This window comes from Tenrec ecaudatus, chromosome X (assembly GCF_050624435.1).
Source record: "Tenrec ecaudatus isolate mTenEca1 chromosome X, mTenEca1.hap1, whole genome shotgun sequence".
In the NCBI taxonomy this organism is placed as follows: Eukaryota; Metazoa; Chordata; class Mammalia; order Afrosoricida; family Tenrecidae; genus Tenrec; species Tenrec ecaudatus.
In genome coordinates this window covers 54,183,974-54,204,761 of record NC_134548.1, presented here as the reverse complement: position 1 = coordinate 54,204,761, position 20,788 = coordinate 54,183,974, and the positions used below count along the sequence as shown (strand labels likewise).

At 42.3% G+C, this 20,788-nt stretch overlaps 1 protein-coding gene across 1 annotated transcript in view; it reads right to left on the bottom strand.

Annotated features, from left to right (window-relative positions):
• The window catches only part of ZNF81 (zinc finger protein 81), a 69,385-nt gene that overhangs the window by 38,720 nt on the left and 9,877 nt on the right, over positions 1–20,788 (bottom strand). The window contains exon 2 of the mRNA XM_075539540.1: positions 8,486–8,696. Coding sequence (XP_075395655.1) covers positions 8,486–8,557 — 72 coding nt within the window. The 5' untranslated portion in view covers positions 8,558–8,696. The remainder of the gene's footprint in view (positions 1–8,485; positions 8,697–20,788) is intronic.

Here is a 20,788-nt window from a genome sequence, read left to right as displayed (position 1 = left end):
ATGCAGAAATTATTGAACAATTCCATTAACGTCACATGCAGTTAAAATTGTGCTGAACATAATTAATGGAGGAGGAAAGACAACGTTTGAATAGGATGTGCCCTAACATTAGAAGAGAGATTCTCAAAATGGTCCTTTGTTTATCCTTGTAGCTGATCCACATGCAGCTTTCAGAGGCAGGCTCTTAAAACCATTTGGGGTAAAGGTCACCACCGAGCCTCAGAAATTAACAGGCTATAATGTCACTCGCGGCCTGTGTTCCCCCTTATGAATACTAAGATTAACAACTGCACAACATTTCAAAACAGCACACTCAGCCACACAAATACCCAAAAGTAGCTACATAAGTCCAAACTGTTTTAGTTAGGTTAAGCCAATTGAAAACTACTGAGAATGTTCTTTAAGGGTGCCTATGGGGTTTTTTGGGGTTTTTTTAAAAGGATTTTTGATAATAGAATGCCACTCTACTACATTAGTAGAGTTCTAGGCCTGATCTTCACAGAGGCATTCCATCTTACCCAGGAACATGTATTCAAAAGAGATCCGCTATGGGTAACTGCACCGCAAACACGCACAAAACTTCAACTGGCAACAAGGGCCGTGGAGCAGTACATTAGCAGTATCCCCCTCACCAACGGGCACAAGACAAGATGACCCAGAAGTCTCATCTATATCAATAGGAATCACCCCTCTTAAACACCGAGACAGGACACTATTTTCCAGATTCTCTGAGTCACAAACAACCTGGGCAATGGAAAATTGGAAAACTAAAGCAAACGACAATGGCAACAGTCAAAAGTGTTTCCAAACAGGACAGAGAGAAAATGAGCAAACATTTAACACATCGCAGACGAGAAGACACACAGCAAGACTTATTAAGACTTCATAAAAATAAATAAATAAATAAAGACTTAATAAAGTTTCTGGGTTCATACATCCGGGAGTACTCACTGTATAGAGTCTCCTAAGTGTCCATGGCAATGTAGGGTGAAACGCTCCCTTCTCTGATGCCAGTTCCTAGACCTTCCAGAGGTCTCCCCAGGAAGGACTTTGGATTCCTACCAAAAGACTACAATACTTGCTTTAGGGAACAAAAGAGAACCGAAATCTCAAATATCATTTAAGAAGAACATTTATTAAATCTTAAGTTGGACAAAGGTCAGCTGCACAAAGTAGACCATTAGCCTGAGGTCATAATAGCATCCTAGTGTTTACAGAGCATCCATGGCTTAAATAGGAGGTGGGGGGGCGGCGACAACAGAAACTGCCACAGACCATGATTAGCAAAAGATTAATCCATCACAGGTGCAGGTGGGACTACAAAACACGGGAATGGGACCATGATTGAGACAGATATTATGCCAGAAAGAAGAGCTTACAAGACAGGCTCAGGACCCTCTGACCAAGGCAGTCAGGGTATGACTCACGCCTAAGTAACCCCAGGACTCCAGGCCCCATGGAGGACACTCCCAGGCAAACTCCCAAAGGGAGGCTAGCCATCTCTGGGCTACTTAGGGGAGTAGTACTAATCCACTTTCAATACATTTTTGCCTGTGGGCAGACTGTTCCCATTCCTGGTTAAAGTTGGAAAGAATTCAGTGGAGTTTGACTCTGCAGAGACTGAGCTTTCACTATGAACCCTAGAAGAAACCCAAACTCAAGCCTAATGCTATAGAGCCCATGCCGACTCACAGCGACCCTAGAGGACAGAGTGGACTTGCCCCTGTGAGTTTCCAAGACTGTAACTGTGTAAGGGAGTAGAAAGCCCCATCTATTCCTTGCAGAGAGCCTGATCGTTCAAACTGCGAACCTTGCAGATTGCAGCTAATTCGTAGGCACACCACCACTAGGACTGCTCTGCTATCCACAGCCTCCTGCAAATTTAGTGCTCAGAATTTAAGCTCTAATACAATGCTCATAAAGTCCCAAGGGATTTCCCCTTCCCAAGGACTGCCACATGTAGAGACAGAAGCTGAAGGGCATCCAAATCATTCTCAACTTACTTCCCTGTCCTCTTCCAGGTGGTCCACCAGAAACAACATAGAATCCCAGGAAGACGAAAAGAAATCACAGCCCAGATAAAAGGCTAAAAGAACGTGTTAGGCAGTCTAGCATAGGTGCTGGAGCGTCCATTACGCATGCCCAGAGGGCCGAGCTACAGAAACAAAGGAGTGGCACACTGCACAAGCTCAGAGGTGCAGGTGTCCCCCCAGGTATGCATGAGGGGTGCTGCACCTGGATTGGCCCACCTAGGCCAGGTGAATTCAATTCAGCCAATGGGGTCGACCAAGGGTCGTCCACCATGCCTCCCTGTGGAATAATTGAAAAGGCAGGAGCCGGGAGTTGACCACATGACTTCATGAGCAGTTTCCAGGCTGCCTGCCCGTTCAGGAGGAGCCCTGTGAGTGCCTGTGTAAACCTGAAACTTCAAACACTCATAAAACTCCCTTGGATCACAAACCAGGCTCCAGCGTGAATTCTTTCTCGCGCGTAGCCACAGACCAGCATATATCTCTCCTCCTGAGACATCGAACATAAGCAAATGTATTAAGAATTTTAGTATCTCAATATCATAACTCTGAATGGCCAGTGAAAGACTAACAGAAGCTGGAAGCTTACAGTGGGTGATATTACCAATGGACTTCAGTCGCTGCCATTCCAAACAGTTTTTACTATAACTCAGTTCATCACATAAACATATGGTACTCCAGATGCTATATTAGACATTGAATGATGTCTTCTTTTTATCCCACTGGCATTCAAGAACCCAGGTAGCACTGTGGGTTGAGCATTTTACTGCTAACCACTAGGTCGGTAGTTCACACTCACCAGTCACTCTAAGGGAGAAAGATGCAGCTTTTTGCTCTTGTAAAGATCTAAAGTCTTAGAAAGCCTGTGAATCAGAAACAACTTCATGACAGTGGGTTTGGTTTGGGTTTGGGGCACTCAAGTGTTGGAAGATACTCTTCCATGGTTTCTTGTGCCCCTACACATCTTGCTGGTTGTGACCAGAAGGAAACCCCTGATCACTCTTTTACTGGGGCATTTTTCAGGTTTACATTTGAAAAGCCACGTTGAGGCTTGCTTACAACCTGCTAGTCAAAGCAAGTGGCCGGGCTCACTGCTGATTTCCTGGCTTGAAGATACAGTGCCAAGAACTCAGGTGGAACATGGAGAGTGAAGAGGGGCCTGAGTAGAAAGACAATCGGCCTTCTCTGACTTTTACTGGCTTCCCTCCACACACGTAGCTTTCAATGTAAGCATCGCTGCAGTTGATTTTTGACCAATCTGGGTCACAAATACCCAAAAAGTGAGGCCGCAGTCTGCCTACCGAATACTTGGCAATACCACTCAGGGACGGACTAACAGCTGCCCCAAATAAAAAGGTCCCAATGGCTTTGTACATAGTGGCTATGTAAATCTTTCCCACAAAGGAATTGGCGACCAAAAGGTTAAAGTAAACAGACAAGGTCACTCTGAGAGTCATGCAGCTACACGCAGAGCACATGGAGGGTCACATGTGGCAGCCGTGTCCGGTCAAACATGGTCTCAGCCCACGGGGATGGAGCTGAGCTGCTGGTCAATGGCTGGGGCGCCTGAATCACGAGCCTGGGCAGTGTGGTTCTGCTTGTTTGTTTGTGTTTTGATTGATAAGACACATTTAAAGTTCCTATTGAACTGGGTTTTTTTTTTTTCTTCATAGGGATAACCAATTTTGCCAGCATTCTTTGTCAAAGAGACCATCTCTTCCTTGTTTGACGTGCTTTGGCTCTTTGCCAAAGATCAACTGTCTGTAAGTGGATGAATTCACAACTAGGTTCTCAATTCTGTCCCATTGGTCTCTGTGCCAGCCACTGTAGCAGGCTGTCTCACTACCAGGCTGTGTCATAGGTTTTGAGATGCGGAAATAAGAGGGCTCCTGCTTGGTTCTTCTTTAGTAGTGCTTTGCTTATCTCTTTATTTTGCATTTAAAGTTGGTGATTAGTTTTTCCACCTCTTTAAATTGATGCTGGAATCTGAATCAGAATTGCATTAAGTTTGTAGATTGCTTTGGAGAGGGTTGACATTTTCAGTGACCTTTTCTCTTCTCTTTCTAAATTGCGATTTGGGTGAAAGCAAATTGGCTTTCCCATTCAGCAATTCATACACATTTTGATTCATGACCCTGACTATAATCTCCACAATGTAACAGCACTCTTCCCACTCCCTCCATGAGTTTACTAGTCCCCTTTGTCCTTCTTTCCTATTCCTTCCTGCCTTTGAACTTTATTTCTGGGAAAATGCTACCCTTTTGATCTCGCATGGTTGATTGTCCTAATGAGGCAGAACTGTCATTTGGCGAACAGTTGAGTCATGGCGTACTGAATTTTTAAACCCACTCAACTGGAATTCAGAGAATTACTGAACTTTGTACTTAGCTATGAGACTTGCTAGATATTTAAAAAGTTGGAACCTGTTCTGAGAAAGATAGAAATAGCAACTGAGTTCATTAGAAAAATTATAGTGCCGTTCTAAAAAAGGGGGAACTTGTAAGGATGAAAAGAGAGGGGAAAAATTTCACTGTTACTGAAAGGGAAAGAGAAGTGTCTCCCCTTCACTTTTCTTAGGTCAGTTTCTTGCGAAACTTATTTGTGAAACCTTCCTCTTTCCCTTGATAAATATAAAAATACTTTAAAAAGCTAAATAAAGCCTTTTCCAGGAGAACAACTCAGAGACATTTTTTAAGGCTCGAGGGGCTTGCAAAAATGTAAACATTAAGGAAGATAGCACCTCTCTCTAAGGGTTTAACCCAGGCCTCTAGTTCCATGCTATAACTACCTGCTTCTCACAGAGGTGTGAGAAGCTGTCTTTTGCCATGGGATAATTAATGGGGCCATGATGGCTCAATGACATCATCCTCACCTTCCTTGTGAGAAACCCAGCTGGGTTTCCCACCAGGGACTACTCCTCCAGAGTAAACACCAGCCCCTTGTCACCAGAGGCCTTTGCACTGCTATGATGCTGGACAGCTTTCAGCGGAGCTTCCAGCCCTATGACAACTAGGAAGAGAGGCCTACTGTTTTTCCTTTCTTCTTCTTCCATTGAAAGCCCACTGGATCCCAAAGGTCCAATGCTTCCTTCCATTGTGCTTGAGTTCACCATGAGTCTGGGCCAATTCCATGGCAGCTAACAACAAAAGCAATACAAAGGTGACTGGCACAGATGGTCACTGCAGTAAACAAGTGACTTTTAGATGGACTACGTAGGAATGCAGAGCAAACAGTGCTGTCAAGTTGTCATTTATCTTGAGAATAGGTATGTAATAGATTGCATCTGCTTGGCCATACCCAAAGGGTGAGATATTGTCTTCTTCTCTTTTTTTAAATCATTTTATTGGGGCTCATACAGCTCTTATCACAATCCATACATTCATCCATTGTGTAAAGCACATTTGTACATTCATTGCCCTCATCATTCTCAAAACACTTGCTCTCCAGTTAAGCCCTTGGCATCAGCTCCTCATTTTTATTCCCTCCTTCCTTGTTCCCCCTCCCTCTTGAATCCTTGATAATTTATAAATTATTATTTTGTCACATCTTTCACTGTCCGACATCTCCCTTCACCCACTTTCATATAATTCCCCCAGGGAGGTCATATGTAGATCTCTGTAATTGGTTCCCCCTTTCCACCCCACCCCTCCACCCTCCTGGTATCACCACTCTCAGCACTAGTATCATCTGTCCTGGATTCCCTGTGTTTCCAGTTCCTATCTGTACCAGTGTACATCCTCTGATCTAGTCAGATTTATAAGGTAGAATTGGGATCATGATAGTGGGTGGGGCAGGGGGGAAGGAAGCAGTTAGGAACTGGAGGAAAGTTGTATGTTTCATCGTTGCTACACTGCACCCTGACTGGCTCATCACCTCCCTGCGACCCTTCTGTAAGGAGATGTCCAGTTGCCTACAGATGGGCTTTGGGTCCCCAATCTGCACTCCCCCTCATTCACAATGATTTGATTTTTTGCTCTTTGATGCCTGATCCCTTTGACACCTCGTGATCACACAGGCTTCTTCCATGTGGGCTTTGTTGCTTCTGAACTAGATGGCCACTTGTTTACCTTCAGGTGAGATATCTTCTGGTCTGTGCAATCTTATTAGCAAATTTTCTGGGCTTTGTACTACAGTTTAATGCATTTTCCATAATGAAACTGTTTTCTTCCTATTTTACATTTGTAGAGAGGATTTTCCAAGTTGCAAAGGGGTTTTAGGGCCTCCCCGAGGGCCGTGCTATCATCATAATCAAACTGGCCACTGGCAGCACTCTACCCTAGGGGGACACTCAAGAGAAGAGTGATCTGCTGGCACGTCTATACCTGCTACCTGGCTTGCTGTTCCTGGTCTGGAAGCCTGATTGTTTATGGATGTTGGGAGGTGGGCCAAGACATTTCCTCTTAGTTGGTGCTGTCCACTCTGTCCTTGCCTCTCCAACCTCACCCACCGTGGGCCCCTAAGTGGACCACCCCTTCCAACAGAGTAGGATGGAGATAGACCCCCAAACATTGTGTCCCCTTTGCCAGGAGGAAGCAGCCACCAAAGATTGGGACCATACTCGTCAGTGGAGAAATGTTAGGTAGCTAGAGACAGGGATGGAGATTGTCTCTTCCATACCTGCAGAGGCCCCAAAGAGGAGGTTGGGAAGAAAATCAGGCGACCATTAAACACCCATGAAGATTCCCGAACTGGGCATGCTCCAATTCAGGCCCCACGCCAGGTAGCTGGTACACCCGGGTGTCCAAAACTACACCCAGGTGGGCTTGATTCAGTCAATGGGAGGTCAATCAGTACCATCAACCATGTCTCCCCAGCCAGAGGCTTTAAATAACCTGGCTGTAGGAAAGTTGTTCTCTTTTACCCTGCACCTGGTCAGAGGCAGGTGGAGGTAGGAGGCACACGCGCGCCACCTGGGCAGGCCCCCTCAGCGCCTCCTCCAGGCCTGCTTGGGACGCACATGTGCTTCTTCGGGGCCCACAGCCTCTGTCTCTTCTCACTTACCCTCATTTTGCCCTGTCCCAGGACCAGCTCGTGCTGGGCAGCGGTCTCTCTGACCTCAGTTGCGCAAGTGTGGTGCGCTGTTTGCCACGAGGCTGCCCGTGGTCAATTGTGAACCCAGCGCGGCTTCCGCATGGCTTGGCTTGACATGCTCCCTTGAAATAGCATATCCCCTTTTAAGACTGTTAAACCTGAAACTTCCCCTGTCCTTTATAAAAACCCACTTGGATTACAGAAAAAAAAACGGGGGTGGGGGATATTTTTTAATATTTCCTAATATGCAATCAAACTGACTTTGGCTACTGCTTTTCTTGTATGTAATAAAGTCTTTCATTATGGACCCAAGAGTCTCATGTCTCCTCTCACCATACATGAAAAGCGTGGGGTCAAAACCTCAGACCCTTCCCGGTTCTTGACATTAATCACACTCATGTGACAAGGCCTCCGAGATACACTTGCAAGACTCCCCCTGGGACAATGAGACTATGTTATTGTTGAATACCAATGAGTGTGTCACATTTCAGCATACGTGATTCTATCTTAAGCTGTCAAAAATACACATTATAAAGATGATATCCTCTTGGTTTTAAAGTCAGACTGCTTCTCTCAAAGGCCATCAGAGGTGGTTGGAAAGCCCTGGAAAATTTCGGGGGCCAGCTCGCCAAGTAAAGAATCCCTGGAACTGTGAAAGTGGATTCCCAATGCTCTACAATACAATCTAGGATCTCCCTCTTCCCTGGGAAGTTATATACAACAGCTAGATTTCCATCTTCCAGAGCAGAGTCAGGTAGGTATGCTCAAAATGGGGCAATATTGTTTAAAAGAGTAAAAGTTATTAAGAGATTCTCAAAACAAAACTCAGCACCACTGAGTGGATGCTGACTCATAGTGACCCTATAGGACAGGGTAGAACTGCCCCTGTGGGCTTCCAAGACCGCAAAGTTTTACTCAAGTAGGTCTAACATCAGAAAATCTTGGCCCTAGGTGGCACCAAGTTTATGTGCTTAAATCCCGAGAATACAGGACTAACAATCATAGTCATTAAAGGGAAGAACACTAAGAGGAGTTGAATTCCCGGATGAGGGTGGAGGTAGGTAGGGGTAGAGAAAATTGCAGAAAAATGTCTTTGTTGTTGTTTTGGTAGCAAGACCTGGAGATCTATTTGCCACCTCTTATCACTCATAGATAAAACAAATCTATTTATAAATTACAATGTGGCAAAAAATTCATAAGCGCATAAGAATGATAAAGGGTTATTAACTTTAAGATTTAAAAACTCCTCGAGAATATAAGCTAAGAAATAACAGATAAATAAGTCAAGCAACAGAGATCAATAAAAATGTGGGGGCAAAATGATCGTGCCTGGTACACCAACTAGTACAAATTAAAACAATGAGATGCTATCTTTCATCCAGGCTTTGAAGTGCTGCATGAATCCCTGCACCTGGGCTCCTCACCTCACAGGAGTCGCCGTGTCCCCCTGCAGACTGGGCCAGCGAGCTCCTGGTCGAATGTCTGTTCACTGGCATGTTCACGCGGGACCTCTTTGGCTGGCAATGCCACTCTTCTCAGAAGCCCAAAGGCCTGTGGGGGTCTGTGGACTCAACTGGAGTTGTAGCCTTCACAAGGGGATCTTTTCTAGGGCCACCACAAAGATGCCAAAAAAACCTGGAAAGACAATGTCAGAGATATTCAAAACTTGCTCTATAAACAAACATTTTCTGGGGTCACCAATGTACAGTGCACTGAACTAGATACAGTAAAGTAGACAGAATTCAGGAAAGCCTTTCTCTAGTTATTAAAAGATTGACAACAAAAAATAAACAAAAGGTCAAGGAACTTACACAGACATTTCACTAAAATGATATATAAAAGGCCAACAAGTACCTGAAAAAAAAACCCTCAAGATTAGCTATTCAGGAAATGCAAAGAAACCTCTTCTAGAAAAGCAATGACTAAAAATCAAACCCCGCCCCAAAAAAAAACCCAGAAAGGAAGTGTTGGTGAAGCCTGTGTGATCACAAGGTGCCAAAGGGATCAGTTATCAGGCATCAAAGAACAAAAAATCATATCATTGTATGCTCAACTCTCCAATATGATCACTGAAGACAAATGGGTGCATAAGCACATGTGGTGAAGAAAGCTGATGGTGCCCAGCTATCAAAAGACATAGTGTCTGGGGTCTTAAAGCCTTGAAGGTAAACAAGCGGCCATCTAGCTCAGAAGCAACAAAGCCCACATGTAAGAAGCACACCAGCCTGTGTGATCATGAGGTGTCGAAGGGATCAGGTATCAGGATTAAAAGAACAAAAAACCAAATCATTATGAATGAGGGGGAGTGCAGATTGGGGACCCAAAGCCCATCTGTAGGCAACTGGACATCCCTTTACAGAAGGATCCCGGGGAAGAGATGAGCCAGTCAGAGTGCATTGTAGCAATGATGAAACATACAACTTTCCTGTAGCTCCTAAATGCTTTCTTCCAACCCCCCACCCACTATCATGGTCCCCATTCTACCTTACAAATATGACTAGACCAGAGGATGTACAGATAGGAACTGAAACCACAGGGAATCCAGGACAGATGACCCCTTTAGGGCCAATACTGGGATTGGCAATACTACGGGGAGGGTGGGGTGGAAAAGGGGAACTGATTACAAGGATCTACATATAACCCCCCTCCCTGGGGGATGGACAACAGAAAAGTGGGTGGGTGAAGGGAGATGTCAGACAGTGTAAGATATGACAAAATAATTTATAAATTATCAAGGGTTCATGAGGGAGGGGGCAGCAGCGAGAGGGGGGTGATGAGGAGCTGATACCAAGGGCTCAAGTGTAAAGAAAATGTTTTGAGAATGATGATGACAACAAATGTACAAATATGCTTGACACAATGGATATATGTATGGATTGTGATAAGAGTTGTATGAGCCCTCAATAAAATGATTTAAAAATATAGAAACAGCAAAGAACTCAAAAAAAGGAAGTGTTGATAATTATGGGGAAACTGACATCCTTGTCCATTCCTGGTGAGAATACACAGCGGTATAGTCACTGTGGAAAATTGTTTCCTCAAAATATTTACTACAGAACTGCCATCTGAAAACACAGCCCCAATCCTAAGTATACTTGTCTACTCAGAAGAAGGGAAAGCAGGACACAAACAGAAACCTATACACCAATGACCATTGCAACCTCTTTCATGATAACCAAAATGTGGGAAACACTAAAATGTTCATTCATGGGAAGGAGCCCTGGTGGGGCAGTGGGTTAAGCCATTGGCTACTAAAGCCAAGGCCAGCAGTTCAAAATGTTCATTCATAGATGAATGGATCGATACCATGTGGTGTATATACACAATGGAGTACTACTCAGCCACAAAAAGGAAAGAAGGCCTGATGCATGCGACAACATGGATGAAACTTGAAAATATACTGAGCAGTATATATACTGAAAACATAGTTCATAAAATCTACTGAATCAGTCATACCAAAAAATCTTTTATGGTCTCATTTATATTAAATAAGCAGACTGCCATCAAGTCAATTCCAACTCACTGAGATGCTATAAGAAAGAGTAAATTGGCCTATAGGTTTTCCTAAGTCATTTTATTGGGGGGGTCTTACAGCTCTTATAACAATCCATACATCAATTGTATCAAGCACATTTGTACATATGTTGCAATCATCATTTTCAAAACATTTTCTTTCTACTTGAGCCCTTGGTATCAGTTCCTCTTTTTTCCCTCCCTCCCCCACTCTCATGAACCCTTGATAAATTATCTTATTTTTCATATCTTAAAGTGTCCATTAGATCCCCCATGTTTCTGTGGTTCATCCCACTTGGGGAGGTGTGATACATCTATCATTGCGATGGGTTCCCGCTTTCTCAGCTTCCACACATCCCCACCTTCCCCCTATCCTCATGGTATTGCTACTCCCTTTATTGTTCCTGAGGGGTTTATCTGAGCTGGATTCCTTGTGTTGAGAGCTCTTATCTGTACCAGTGTGTACATTCTCCAGTCTAGCCAGATTTGTAAGATAGAATGGAGTCATGATGGGCAGGGTGATGGGGGGTGGGGAACCATTAAAGAACTAGAGGACTGTTGTGTGTTTTGTTAGTGCTGTACTGCACCCTGGCTGGCTTTTCCCTTCCTTGTGACCCTCTGTGAAAGGATGTCCAATTGTCTACAGATGGCCTTTGGGTCTCCATTCCAGATTCCCCACATTTTCATCGAAATGGTTGTTTGTTTGGGTCTTCTCGTGCCTGGTACTTGATCCGTGGATACCTCATGATCACACAGGCTGGTGTGCTTCTTCCATGTGGGCTTTGTTGCTTTCCTGCTAGATGGCCACTTGTCATTTAAGACCCCAGACACTATATTTTGATAGCTGGGCACCATCAGCTTTCTTCAGCACATTTGCTTATGCATCCACTTTGTCTTCAGCGATCCTGGCAGGAAGGTGAGTGTCACAGAATGCCTGGTTATTAGAACAAAGCGTTCTTGCCTTGAGGAAGGACTTGAGTAGAAGCCCAACGTCCATCTGCTACCTTAATACTTAACCTATAAATATATGTACATATACCTATATCCCTATCATTATATGTTAATATATTTACATGTGTACATGCCTATGTTTATACCTCTATAAATACCTTTTGCCTCCTGGTTCTTTCCTCTATTTCCTTTTACTTTCCACCTGTCCCACTATCATGTTCAACCTTCATTGGGCTCTCTGTACTTCTTCTTGATCAAACCCCACCTTGGACCTGTTCTATGGTGGAGGCTGGTACCCACACACGAAGACACTGTCCTGACTGAACAACTGTATCCTGAGCATATTTCACCTGAACTATAATCTGTTATTTTCCCTAATCAACCACATAATTGTATCATTTGTGAGTTCTATGTAGCCGTTGCAGTGAAATATTGAAGCTAGCCACAGTAGTGGGCAGTAGAAAGGACAACTAGTGTCAAAATAGGATAAAAAGGGATGGATGGTGGATACTTGTCTGACCTCTGTCTGTGGCAATCCGCCTTGGCAGCCAAAGGAGGTCAATTGTGGCCGCCATGCTATTTCTACACTCAAAACAAGTCCTAACCCTTGGTACCTGTAAAGGTGGCCCCATTTTTTGCACATATATTCAAACGCATAGTGACTATACACTTGGGGGCCTACTGCTTAAGATACTAGAATAGGGTGTGTCCTAAATCCAATGGTTAGTGTCTCTTTATAAGGGAAGGGAGTGATAAATTTTAATACAGAGACATGGACAAGATACACACATGGGATGAAGACCGTATAAAGAAACACATGGGGGCCACCAGAAACTGGAATAGATGGAACTGGTGAAGAGTGAGTTAAGGGGTAAGAATTCTTACAAATTTATACTTACTTGATTTCATAATTTTAGTATGCTGTCCTAGAATTTTTAGCAATAAAAATGGACATGAGTGACTAGCTTGTGATTTCAGGTAAGAGAAATGGAATGTTTGTTAAAGAATAATGACCAAAACTCGCTCTTTTAAGTTGCAAGGGGAAGTAAGATAAGTCATTTCATTGTGCTGTCACTGATAGCAGCACCACCTGGACCTCCAAAGCAGAAAGCAGCATGGGGAGAAGACAGGAGATCTGCTGGCCAAACCCCCAAGTTCAACACTCTTAATGTTCCTTTGAGTGCCCTGATGGGGTGTCACTGTGAGTCAGCATCAACTCAAGGGCAGTGAGCTTGGAGTTGGGTTTCAATGTTCCTTTCCCAGACAACCTCCCTTTACAGTCATAGAAAAATCCATTCCCTTCTCTGTTCGAAGAGGCAGTTAGAGAAAACAGTTCCTCTTATCTCCTTGCATAATCATTCTCCCAATAAAACTGTCTTTCTCCTTGCTAAACACCTCTGTCAAATAACAAAATCCAAACAGTATGAAGGGAAATGCGAACACCCAGTTTGTAGAAGGCTATGGGACACAGTAGCTATTCAGCTCAAGCCTCTTGCAGATCCTCTTTAGCCACAGGTGACAGACTCGAACAACAGTGCCATCCGACAGAAATTATGGCTGATGGAACGATGGTCTAATAGGATACCTGATGCGCTGACCTCCTCCTTGACCCATCCTGGATTTGCACTTTGTTTAATTATTTCTTGCTTGTTCCAAGACAGAACATTTCTCTCCGGCTTATTTTAATTAATATTGCTAGTGGTCTTTTCTTTCTTCTTTTATTCCCTGTTTTGTTTTTGTTGTTTCTCTTGTGTTTCCCAGTTTATGGAGCATAGAAAGGATGGATGTATAGCGACAATGACTGATGTAATATGATATGGGGGAAGGAGGAGAAGGTTGAGGAGAATTGAGCAAATGATTTATACAGGGAGAGGGAGGGTGCACTAGAATGGATTGTGATGATGTATATACGATTCCTTTTAAAAAGCAACTTAACTATGGATGGATACGACAAGTGAATTTCAAATCAATAAAACTATTGAAGATCAATAAATGCATTTTACAAGTCTGTGTCAAAGGAGTTTGGCAGCAGGCAGAGACCCAGTTCTTCCAGTTCCAGAGGCACAGAATGATTCTCCCCAACAGCTTTCAGAGGGAGAACAGCAGATTCTGCCATAACACCTTTATTTCAGACTTCCAGCCTCCAGAACCATGAGAGAATAAATTGGCTGCTTCAAACACAACCGAACACGGTCGTCGAGTTGATGCCGACTCATAACGACCCTATAGGATAGGCTAGAACTGTCCCAGTGAGTTTCCAAGACTGTCACTGTTTACAGTAGAAAGCCCTGTCCTCTTGGGGAGCAGCTGGTCATTTCAAACTGATAACCTTGCAGATGGCAGCCTAATGCGTAACCACAACGCCACCAGGGCTCCTTGCCAATGTGCAGTACTGTCACTACAGCCCGAGGAAACTCATACAGTTGACTTAACATTTAAAAGCAAATCAATGTTGGCGGATGATCCCTTCAGGACCAGTGGTGAGAGTGGCAATACTGGGAGGGTGGGGTGGAAAGGGGGAACCAATTACAAGGATCTACATATAACCTCCTCCCTGGGGGGTGGACAACAGAAAGTGGATGACAAAATAATAATTTGTAAATTATCAAGGGTTGATGAGGGAGGGAGGAGTGAGGAGGGAGGGGGGAAAATGAGGAGCTGATGCCGGGGGCTTAGGTGGAGAGCAAATGTTTTGAGAAGGATGAGGGCAATGAATGTACAAATGTGCTTGACACAGTTGATGTATGTATGGATTGTGATAAGAGTTTGCATGAGCTTCTAATAAAATGATTTTTAAGTGAAAAAAGTCAATGTCATTCATCTTATTAATAGAACAAAAGGAAAAAATGGAATTATTTCAATAGATTAAGAAACAGTATTTTTCAAAATGGAATGCCTTTTCAGGTTTAAAAACATTAACAAACTAGGAAGAGAATGGGAATTCTTTAACTCAATAAAGGACATCTATGAAAAACCCACAGCTAATAACATACTGTTTAGAGAAAGAATGATTTCCCTCTCAAATCTGGAATGAGGAAACGCCCATACTCGCCACATGTATTCAACATTTTATAGGAGTTTATAGCCAGGGTAATCTCATATATATGTAAATTAGAATAAAATACTTAAAAATAAATATAACACAAAAGCACCAGACATATATCATGTAAACTCCAAAATATTGTAAAACAAATTAAAGATCTGAAAGAATAGAAAGATATCCCATATTCATGCACCAAAAGAATTAACACTGTTAAGATGACAATATTTCCCAAGGTTTATCTAAAGATTCAGTGCAATATCACTCAAAATTCCACGCCTTTCTTTTCTTTCAAAACTTGGGAAGCTGATCTGAAAATTCATATGGAAATGCAATGGACCCAAAAGAGCCAAAAGAATTTTGAACAAGGAGAAAGAGAAGGAGAATTTAGATGACCCAATTTCAAACTTTACTACAAAGCTACAATAATTAAAATGGTATGTCACTGGTATAATCACAGACATAGATCAAAGGAATAGAAATTACACTCCCCAAGTAAACCCTTGCATTTATGGTCAACTTATATTCATTAAAGGAACCAAGATAGGTGGGGGGGAGTCTATAATAATATATTAGATAAAGGCTAATCTCTAAAACCTATAGAAAACTACATCTTAACAAGAAAAATATGATTAACTCAATCCAAAAGAGGGCACAAGATATGAATAGATAATTTACCAAATACAATATCCAAGAGGCCACAACCATATGAAGAAAATTTTGAGTTCATTAGCAACAAGAAAGACCCAAATTAAAACAACAATGAAATATTACCTTACATCAACAATTTTAGCAAAATTCAGTCAAACAAAATAATAAGTGCTGGAGAAGATGCAGACAGATAGATTGAAATGCTTGTACGTTGCTGTTGGGACTGTAGAATTATCCACCCACTAGGGAATTCAGTATGGCGCTTCCTTAAACAAAAGGAAATACAAGTATCCAATGATCCAGTATTTTTTCTACTAGGTATATACCCTAAAGAAATAGACTACAACATGAACAGACATATGCATACCCATGTTTATTGCAGCAATTTCCATAATAACAAAAGCATAGAAGCAACCTAAAACTCCAATGATAGAGAAATGGATAAGCTCTGGTACATTCAAACTATGGAATATTAGGAATCGATAAAAAAAAATAACTTTCTTAAACGCTGTAAGAAATGGGCAAGCCTAGAGAACATTATGCTTACCAACCTTAGTCAATCTTATAAAAATAAACATTTAACACCACTATTATAAAGAAAGAAAAAGAAACGTGGTTTATAAAGGAAAAGACTAGTCTTTGATTACAAGGAGGCCAGGGGGCGGGAATAGAGAGAGGGAAGTGATAGGCTATTACGGAGGGAGGATGGGCAGGGAGAGAAAGGAAATCATATATGGAGGATGTTGTTGATTTCATTTCTTGAGATGGACTGTGTAAATATATATAGTATGTTTCTTATAAACAAAACAAAAATCCCTCCAGATTCCTTATCCCTCAAATGTAAACATTGGTCTGAGTGTCTAAAAAATAAATAAAATAATGCAGGGAATCCAGGACAGATAACCCCCTCAGGACCAATGAGAGTACTGACACCAGGAGGGCAATGGGAAGGTGGGGGAGAAAGGGGAAGCCAATTACAATGATTTACATATAAGTCTCTCCCTGGGGGACGGACAACAGAAAAGTAAGTGAAGGGAGACATTGGACAGTGTAAGACATAGAAAAATAATAATAATTTATAAATTATCAAAGGTTTGTGAGGGAGGGAGGGTGGGGGAGGGAAGGGCAAAAATTAGTAGCTGATGCCAAGGGCTCAAGTAGAAAGCAAATGTTTTGAGAATGATGAGGGCAATGAATGTACAAATGTGCTTGACATAATGGATGATATATGGATTGTGATGAGTTATATGAGGCCCCAATAAAATGATGTATAAATAAATAAAATGAGAAAAATAAGACTGAAATGGATTGGAATCTTTAGTGACAAGCAAGTTCGTCTCAAACAAAAAATGAAATAAAACAAAATTGCTAAGATAATTAAATAATGGAAAGAAGGTTTTTTTCAGCTAGCAGTGCTAGGACAACCTGATAAAACCAGTTGCCAGTGAGTTTATTCCAATTCATGGCGATTTCATGAATGTCAAAGTAGAACACCATGGTTTTCTGGTTGCTTTTCTAGGGATAGATCAGCAGGCTTTCTCCTAAGATGCTTCTGGGAGCACTAACCTTTTTGGTTAGGAAATGAATGCCTTAACCATTTCCCTACCCAGGGACTCTGGATATTAGCATGTAAAAGAATGAATTTGGATCCCTACTTCACACCATACGCAACAATAAACTCAAAGTGAATCACAGGTTAAATGGAAGAGCTAAAATGATCAAGCTGCTGGAAGGAAACAGGATATGTCTTGGTGAGTTTCAGTTAGTAAGGGCTCTCTTAGACGTGATAATAATGGCAGAAGCAACAAAAGAACAAAGTATATACTGAGATTCAACAAAATTTAAAAGTTTATGCTGCAAAGGACACCAGCAAGGAAGTGAAAAGACACAAAGAATATACCGTATTTGTAAAATATATGTCTCACAAGTCATTTGTAACTAGATTCTTATAACCCAAGAAAAAGATAAATAACTCAACCTTTAAAATGGCCAGAAGATTTGAATAAATATTTATCCAAAGATGATGCACAAATAGTAAAAAAAAAGATGCTCAATACCATGGATCATTATGGAAGTGTATACCAAAGCCACAGTAAGAGATCACCTCATGTCAATTATAATAGCTAAAATAATAAAAACAATAGCAAGTATTGGTCAGATGTGAAGAAACTGGAGCTCTTCTGCATTGTTAGTGGAATTGTAAGAGATGCAGACACTGTGAAAAAGTTTGGCAGTTTCTCAAAATATTAAGAAGAGAGGTAACATATACAACCCAACAATTCCGCTCCTCTGTACGTACCTAAGAGAAATCAAAGCACCCAGTAACTGCAAAATTTTACACACTCGCAGCAGCATTATTCATAAGAGCCCAAATCTAACACAACCTAAAAGTTTATCAACTGTTGAATGGGTGAACAATTTTGGCATATCCATATAAAAGAATATTATTCAACAAAAATGTACTAATATGTCATAGCATAAATAAACCTTTGAAAAAATCATGAAAGACCACATATGGTACGATTCAATTTAGGTGAAATTTCCACAATAAGTAAAGCTGTACAGCTCGAAATAAGATTAATCTTGCTGCTACAGACTGAACTGTGCACCCCTTGCCAAAAAAAATCAGTATGTTTCAATTTGTCTAGGCTATGATTGTCAGCATTATATAAGTAACCTCAATATTATGATCTGATATAATTATCCTATGCGTTGCAAATCCTAACCTCTCTAATGTTAATGAGGCAGGATACAATCTACAGGATCAGGTTGTATTTTGAGTCAATCTCCTTGATGATATTAAAGATTAAACATACAAGCAGAAAATAGAAAGGGACCAAAGTAACACCAAAAAAGTATCCAGAGTGGAGCATAACCTTTGGAACCTGGGTCCCTGCACCGAGACCATCCTATGCCCAGCAAAGATTGATGCCAAGATGACACATGAAGATCTCCATGGGGAGACAGCCCTCAGATACTGAAAGGAGACAAGGATCTTCCCGCCAGAGCTAACATAGAGAGAAAGATTTTCCCTAGAGCTGGCACCCTGAATTTGAACTTCTAGCCTCCTCAACTATAAGAAAGGTTAGCAGCCAAACAACCGACTAACTATACCACCAAAGCTCAAAATAAACCTACTGCCACTGCCTCTGCGGGCCGCTATGCACAGCCGAGTGCTCCTGCCTCCTCTGTGACCAGCAGGTACACTTGCACCTGCTGCCACACTGTTTTTCTAGTTTTCTCTTTCTTCCTTTTGTTCTATTTTCCTCTCCCATTTTTTTTCTTTTTTCTCTCTCCTTTTGTTGGCAGAGCTAGCACGAGGCAGGGACTGCATCATTTCCCAGCCACACCCAGTATAGACTCCTCCTCCACTGGGTTGATGACAGGCCACCGTGGCTCAGTCAGCTGTCAATTGCTTTACACAACCAAAGAGCGGTGCCCATACTCCCACCTGAACCCAGGTGATGACCATCCCAGTGCTTCCAAGCTAGGAACCGGAGTAGTGCATCCACCCAGCTGGCTGCCCACCCAAACAGATCAGATCAAAGCAAGAGCAAACCAAAAAGGCCAAACAAACCAAGATACAATTACCAAAAAATAGCATCACACAGCAACAACAGACAAATTCAATTTATACCAAGAAGGAGAATCCCAGAACATATCATTAAACTCACGTGGAACCTATGCATAGAACAAGAGGATAGTGCACGGTTAAACGGTCTGTGTGTCGGGGCTGTGCATCCTTTCACCATACTTATTCAATAGGTATGCTGAGTGACCCATCTGAGAAGCCGGACTGTATCAAGAACACAGCACCAGGCTTGGAGGACGACTCCTTAACAATCTGTGGCGTACAGATGACATAATCTTCCTTATGGAAAGCAGAGAGGACTTGAAGCATCTACTGATGAAGATCAAAGCTTTCAGTGTAGATTTCAACTCACTGAAAACAAAACCCCTCATATCTGGACCAAAAGACATCTTGATAAATGGAGACAACATTGACATTGTCCAGGATTTCTTTTTGCACGGATTCACAATCAACATCCACCAAAGCAGCTGTCAAGAAATCACACGGTGTATTGCATTGGGCAAATCTGCTGTACAACGTCTCTGTAAAGTGTTAAAGAGCAAAGCTGTTACTTGGAGGACTAAGAGGCTCCTGACCCAACCCATGGTACTTTCAATCCCCTCAGATGCGTATGAAATCTGGACGATGAATGAGGAAGCCTGGAGAAGAATTGAGTCATTTGAATTATGGTATTGGCAAAGGATAACAAATATACCACAGACTACTAAAAGAACAAACATACCTGTTTTAGAAGGTGCACAGTTAGAATGCTTCTTAGAAGGGAAGGTAGCGAGACCTCGTCTTACACATTTTGAACATGCTAACAGGAGAGACCAATTCCGGGAAAAGGGAATCACGCTTGGTAAAGTGGAGAGAGCCTCAATGAGGCATTTGACAGGGACTGCAACAATTGGCTCACACATAACAATACAATGGTGAGCCTGATGCAGGGTCCAGCCGTGCTTCACTGTGTTGTTCATAGGGTTACTACTAGCTGGAGCCAAGCGGATGGTACCTACCAAAAACAAGCCCTCGCGTACCGTACCGCAATAAGACCTGTGCCGTGTACAGCTATATGCAAATCCATGTTCATTGCCACAGCATTCACAATAGCAAAAAGATGAAGCAGCCTTGCTGATCAGCAGAGGCAAAGATGGCGAGACTTTGTCCCATGTACTTTGGACATGGTCTTAGGAGATAGCAGTCCCTGGAGAAGGACATGGTGCTTGGCAAAGTAGAGAGCGACGAAAAGGAGAATGGCCTCAGTAAGAAGGATGGACACATGGACACCGTGGCTGGAACAATGGGTTCAAACATAAGGACCATTGTGAGGATGGCACAGGACCGGGAAGGTTTTCGTTCTGTTGTCTGTAGGATCACTCTAAGTTGTAACCAACTCAACAGCACCTACACAACCACCAAAAAAATCATTAAATGGACGAATAAAGTGACTATAGCATATACACACAGTGGAGTGCCATTCAGCATTAAAGAAAATGACAAATTCGAGAAACGTCTCTTACCACGGATGAATCTGAAAGATACTCCAGAGTGAATTAAGTCAATCACAAAAGAGCAAATAATATATAAAGCCAATAGTATTATTAAACATTAAGAAAGGTTCATACACAGAAAGAACGAGTCTTCAATGACTAATAGGGCTGGAAGAGGCAGGAAAGGAAAATCACTAAATAGAAAATAGATACATATTAACTTAGGTAAAGGGCAAGGTGACAGACAGTAAGGGGGAGTTTGGTACAGCAGAACCAAGGAAAAGAAAGACACTAGGAATTGCACAGGAGTAAAAGGCAACAAAGCTTAATACTACTACATACAGAGAGCCCTGTGCTAACAGTAATAACACACAATAGTCTCTGAGTAGATACATAGGTAGACATACAAAATATGGCAAGGTGAATAGGAGTCTAGTCATGTGAATAAAAGGGGGGCTTCCCAGGTGGGGATGGAGCATGGTAGAGGGGCAGGAGGAAAGTCAAGGGA